The sequence below is a fragment of the Zea mays genome, chromosome 9, assembly GCF_902167145.1.
Source record: "Zea mays cultivar B73 chromosome 9, Zm-B73-REFERENCE-NAM-5.0, whole genome shotgun sequence".
NCBI lineage: Eukaryota > Viridiplantae > Streptophyta > Magnoliopsida > Poales > Poaceae > Zea > Zea mays.
In genome coordinates this window covers 19,060,198-19,065,812 of record NC_050104.1, presented here as the reverse complement: position 1 = coordinate 19,065,812, position 5,615 = coordinate 19,060,198, and the positions used below count along the sequence as shown (strand labels likewise).

Genomic DNA, 5,615 nt, shown 5'->3' with positions numbered 1-5,615 from the left:
GCCTCCAGGTCATCCGCCGTGACGGTGGAGAAAGGCCACGGGTCGCGCGGCGGAGCAATGGTCACCCGGTCAGCCATCACCAAGCAGAGGAGGTGGCGGCGGAAAGGACTGGGTGAGCGGTTTCCTTTCTCTGGCTATTCCCTCGGGTTGCGAAAACCTAAGAAGGAGGCAAGTAGCAGAGCAAAGAACCGTCACCGGTCCCTCTCCCGAATATATAAAGGCCCGGGCGAGACCCATTGAACACTTCACCCGAACCTGCCGCGGGATTCAAAACTCAAAGTGAAACACCCGTTCCTAGAACGGCTCGCGCACGCGCAACGGCCGCCCCGTGAACCACTTGTCCCGTCGCATTAACTCTGCGGCAGGACGGGCGGCACCTTTGGCGGGCGAAGCAGGCGACGCTTCGCTTCCGCCATAATGACCGCGTCAAAAAAGGTGCGCCACGTCATTCGATTTCGTATCCTCTTCCTCTTTCTCTCTCTTACAACAGGGACCGGGAAAGGGGATACCCCGAAAGGGATCCTTCTCCACGAAGGAAACGGGCCCCGAGCCCCCCTACTGATCAGAGGTTCGAAGGCTGGCCCCTCGGAGGGGTTCAACAGCCGCCTCAGAGCGCTCGGGCTCCGCGCCCACTACTGGTCAGAGGTTCGAAGGCCGGCCCCTCGGAAGGGTTCAACGGCCGCCTCAGGCCACTCGGGCTCCGCGCCCACTACTGATCAGGGGTTCGTAGGCTGGCCCTCGAAAGGGTTCGACAGCCGCCTCAGACGCAGAGCGAGGGATGACCCTGGGTACGTTCGATACATAACCAAGGCTCGGGCTACGCTCCCGAGGTACCCTAGGACATTTCCGAGACCAACGGGAACGATTATTGTAACGGAATCCCATCAGAGGGAGGCATCGAGCCCTCGGACCCCGTCAAAAGGGGACCGGGTCTAGCAAATCACCCGCAGGTACTTTTGGAGCGCGCCTCCGGGCCACTAGCCGACCCCTAACAAATGGGGCACGGACGTCCACTCGGATTACCCGTTAGCAGCTCACTGGAGACAACATGTTCGGCGCCCTCCGAGGGCAACATGGCGCTTTTCCCCCCTCCTCCTTGCGGAAAGGCGACGCAGGGGCGTATGTAAAAAAGTCGAGTCTGTCCTTGACCGTCCTCTCGCTCTGTGCGGAGGCTCGGGGGCTGCTCTCACAAACCCGGCTCCGGCCAAACCGTTGACAGCGTCAACATACCAGCCCGAGAACTTGGGACCCGACCGTGCACCCGGGCTACGGCCAGCTCGCATGAGGGAACAACCAGACCAGCCGAAGCATCGTGAAACGCATTAAGACCTCGAAGGAGTCAAACCACTCCTCCGAGGCCTCGGGGGCTACACCCGGCGGGTGCGCTCGCGCGCACCCACCGGAACAAAACACAACCGAGAAAGGCCGGTCCCCTTGCAAAAAAGTGCGACAAAAGCCTCCAAGCGAGTATTAACACTCCCTTTGAGGCTCGGGGGCTACTGTCGGGGACCATAATTAGGGGTACCCCCAAGACTCCTAATCTCAGCTGGTAACCCCCATCAGCACAAAGCTGCAAAGGCCTGATGGGTGCGATTAAGTCAAGGCTCGGTCCACTCAAGGACACGATCTCGCCTCGCCCGAGCCCAGCCTCGGGCAAGGGCAGCCGACCCCGGAGGATCTACGTCTCGCCCGAGGGCACCCTCAAGCAGCGGACACACCTTCGGCTCGCCCGAGGCCCGGTCTTCGCCAAGAAGCAACCTTGGCCAAATCGCCACGACCACCGACCGTATCGCAGGAGCATTTAATGCAAAGATGGCCTGACACCTTATCCTGACGCGCGCCCTTCAGTCGACAGAGCCGAAGTGACCGCACTCACTTCGCCGCTCCACTGACCGGCCTGACAAGAGGACAGCGCCGCCTGCGCCGCTCCGACTGCTGTGCCACTCAACAGAGTGAGGCTGACAGCAGCCAAGTCCGGCCTCGGGCGCCATAGGAAGCTCCGCCTCGCCCGATCCCAGGGCTCAGCCTCGGCCTCGGCCCCGGAAGACGACGAACTCCGCCTCGCCCGACCCCAGGGCTCGGACTCGGCCTCGGCCCTGGAAGACGACGAACTCCGCCTCACCCGACCCCAGGGCTCGGACTCGGCCTCGGCCCCGGAAGACGGCGAACTCCGCCTCGCCCGACCCCAGGGCTCGGACTCGGCCTCGACCCCGGAAGACAGCGAACTCCGCCTCGCCCGACCCCAGGGCTCGAACTCGACCTCGACCTCGGAAGACAGACTCGACCTCGACCTCGGAGGAGCCTCCGCCTCGCCCTACCCAGGGCTCGGACCGACCACATCACAGGAGGGGCCATCATTACCCTACCCCTAGCTAGCTCTGTGTACGGGGAACAAGACCGGCGTCCCATCCGGCTCGCCCCGGTAAAACAAATAATGATGGCGCCCCGCATGCTCCATGACGACGGCGGCTCTGAGCCCCCTTACGGAAGCAAGGAGACGTAAGCAAGGACTCGACAGCCCCGACAGCTGTCCTTCCGCAAGGCTCCAGCGCTCCTCCGACGGCCACGACATCACACGAACAGGGTGCCAAAACCTCTCCGGCTGCCACGACGGCACGTACTTAGGGCACTAGCTCCTCTCTGCTAGACACGTTAGCATGCTGCTACATCTCCCATTGTACACCTGGACCCTCTCCTTACGCCTATAAAAGGAAGGTCCAGGGCCCTCTTACGGAAGGTTGGCCGCGCGGGGAAGGACGGGACGGCGCGCGTAAGCCTCTCGCTCCCTCCCACGCGGACGCTTGTAACCCCCTACTGCAAGCGCACCCGAACTGGGCGCGGGACAAACACGAAGGCCGCGGGTTTCCCCTTTTACGCCTGTCTCTCTCTGGCTTTTTTCCCCCTCCGCGCTCCGTCTCGCGCCGACCCATCTGGGCTGGGGCACGCGGCGACAATTTACTCGTCGGTCCAGGGACCCCCTGGGGTCGAAACGCCGACACTTATCTTAGCCAAATGGCTGAGAGAAATATGAGTTAAATTGGAGCATGGCCCTTTTTTAAATAGGTCGCTCGTCCACTTTAGCTAGCAAGTTGGTATTATATACGTGGGTTTGGATGGTTTCTCATGTCTCATTTGTTAGGCAGGGAGGAAAAACAAATCCACGTGACCCATGATGCACAAAACTAGTGCTTTAATATTATGTGAGAATTTTTAGCTCTTCCATATTCTTTATTAGTCATTGATTGACATATTAGGTAGGAGTAAAGACAAAGAACATAAGCCAAAACCGTTTTTTTAATAGTTCATTTGTCAGTGTCTGCGTGCAACGACGTCACAAGAGCGCAGCTAGCCCTACACAAGCGTCCACTGGCGCATCAAGCCTTTACGCGCGGCGAAGCGCACCAACCTACATGGATTTTTTTTTTTATTTTGGTGGGTACCTACCTAGTACTTTCACGTGTTCTTGGTAGGATACGTGGACAATGTGAGACCACGTCGCATTCAGAAAAACTCCCGGCGTCCGGACGCTCTATTATACATTCATTATAAAAAGACTGGGCCTAGGCTAGACTGCTGCTCAAGTCAATTCATAAACTCACAATGGCGGCAACGGCATACCCCACTGTGGTGCTCATCCCACTATGCGTCCCAGGCCACCTCGCGTCCATGATCGAAGCCGGCAAGCGGCTGCTCGGCAGAAGCCGCTGCCCCATGTCCCTCACCGTGCTCATCACGCAGATGACCATGTCCGCCAACCTGATGTCCGACGTCGACGACATCATGCGACGGGAAGCCGACTCCGGCCTGGACATCCGCTTCGTCCACCTCCCCGCCGTGGAGCTCCCCACCGTCCACCACGGCCTCGAGGACTTCATGATGCGCTTCATACAGCTCCACGCGACGCACGTCAAGGAGGCCGTCTCCGGCATGTCGTCCCCGGTCGCCGCGGTCGTGGTGGACTACTTCTGCACCACCCTGTTCGACGTCGCGCGCGAGCTCGCGCTGCCGGCGTACGCCTACATGCCGTCCGGCGCGTCGATGGTCGCGCTCATGCTGCGGTTACCGGCGCTGGACGGGGAGGTGTCCGGGGACTTCGAGGCGATGGAAGGAACGGTCGATCTGCCCGGGATGCCGCCGGTGCCGGCTCGTCTCATGCCGTCTCCGCTGATGAGGAAGGACCCGAACTTCGCGTGGCTGGTGTACCACGGCAAGCGCTTCATGGAGGCCGACGGGGTCATCGTGAACACGGTGGCCGAGCTGGAGCCGTCCATCCTCGCGGCCATCGCCGACGGCCTCTGCGTGCCAAGACGCCGCGCTCCGGCCGTCTACCCGATCGGCCCGGTCCTGCCTCTCAAGCCGCCGTCCGCGCCCGGCGACGGCGAGCAGGTAGTAGCACAGCGGCACGAGTGCGTGAGGTGGCTCGACGCGCAGCCCCCAGCGTCCGTCGTGCTGCTCTGCTTTGGGAGCATGGGCGGCAGCTTCCCGTCGCCCCAGGTCCGCGAGATCGCCGACGGCCTCGAGCGCAGCGGGCACCGCTTCCTGTGGGTGCTCCGTGGCCCGCCACCGCCGGACGGTTCCAAGTACCCGACGGACGCCAACGTCCACGAGCTGCTCCCGGAAGGGTTCCTGGAGAGGACGAAGGGCCGAGGCCTCGTGTGGCCCACGTGGGCGCCGCAGAAGGACATCCTCGCCAACCCCGCCGTCGGCGGCTTCGTCACCCACTGCGGCTGGAACTCCATCCTCGAGAGCCTGTGGCACGGCGTACCGATGGTGCCCTGGCCGCAGTTCGCGGAGCAGCACCTGAACGCGTTCGAGCTCGTGGCCGTCATGGGCGTCGCCGTCGCCATGCAGGTGGACAGGAAGCGCGGCAACTTCGTCGAGGCGGCGGAGCTGGAGCGCGCGGTCCGGTGCCTGATGGGCGGGTCGGAGGAGAAGGGGAGGAAGGCGCGGGAGAAGGCCACGGAGGCGAAGGCCCTGAGCCGGAACGGCGTGGCCAGCGGCGGGTCGTCGGACGTGTCGGTGCAGAAACTGGCGCGAGAGATTTTGCACAAGCACGACGACAAGGGGTGTGCCACCGCAAGCGGGGAGAGCATGGGCAGCGTCGTCGTTCCCGCATCTCCGGCCAGAATAATATGATCCCCCGAACACGGAGAAATCGCCGTCGTCCACGAATAAATCGGAGGCCGCCATGCGATCCGTCTGGCACTGCTCACGTTGTTTGGCATTGTTCACAATCGCCGTGTGCACTGTAGTTTCTTATCCGCAGTAACTTTACCATTCGAAATAATGTAGTATAGCACGCGCTGCTTCTTCCTAAGTCCGTGTAGCGTAGCCCGCGTGTTCGAGCTAGTTTGTGTTAAGTTGAATGAGTTAATGGATGCTAGTTGTAGTCTTGTAGTCTTTTAGTGAACTAGAGAGTACTGTGCGTGCCGGAGATGATGAGGTGTCGCAAATTGAGTAGTACAGAAATTCTTTCTTCTGGGCTCCTTTTGGACAAAGCTAGCTTCCTTTTCTTTACTAGGAAAAGGAGGCGCGCTTCGCGGCGCCCTACTTCCATATACATTATATATAAACACAGTGTAGAAACACAAACACATTGTAGAAACACAAACATA

General features: G+C 60.8%; 1 protein-coding gene across 1 annotated transcript; it reads left to right on the top strand.

The window, feature by feature from the left end:
- Positions 1 to 3,575: 3,575 nt before the first annotated feature.
- LOC100282603 (anthocyanidin 5,3-O-glucosyltransferase) lies at positions 3,576 to 5,393 on the top strand. The gene is given in 1 exon segment (NM_001155511.2): positions 3,576 to 5,393. A coding segment is annotated over 1 exon segment (1,536 nt). The 5' UTR covers positions 3,576 to 3,600; the 3' UTR covers positions 5,137 to 5,393.
- The last annotated feature ends 222 nt before the right edge of the window (positions 5,394 to 5,615 follow it).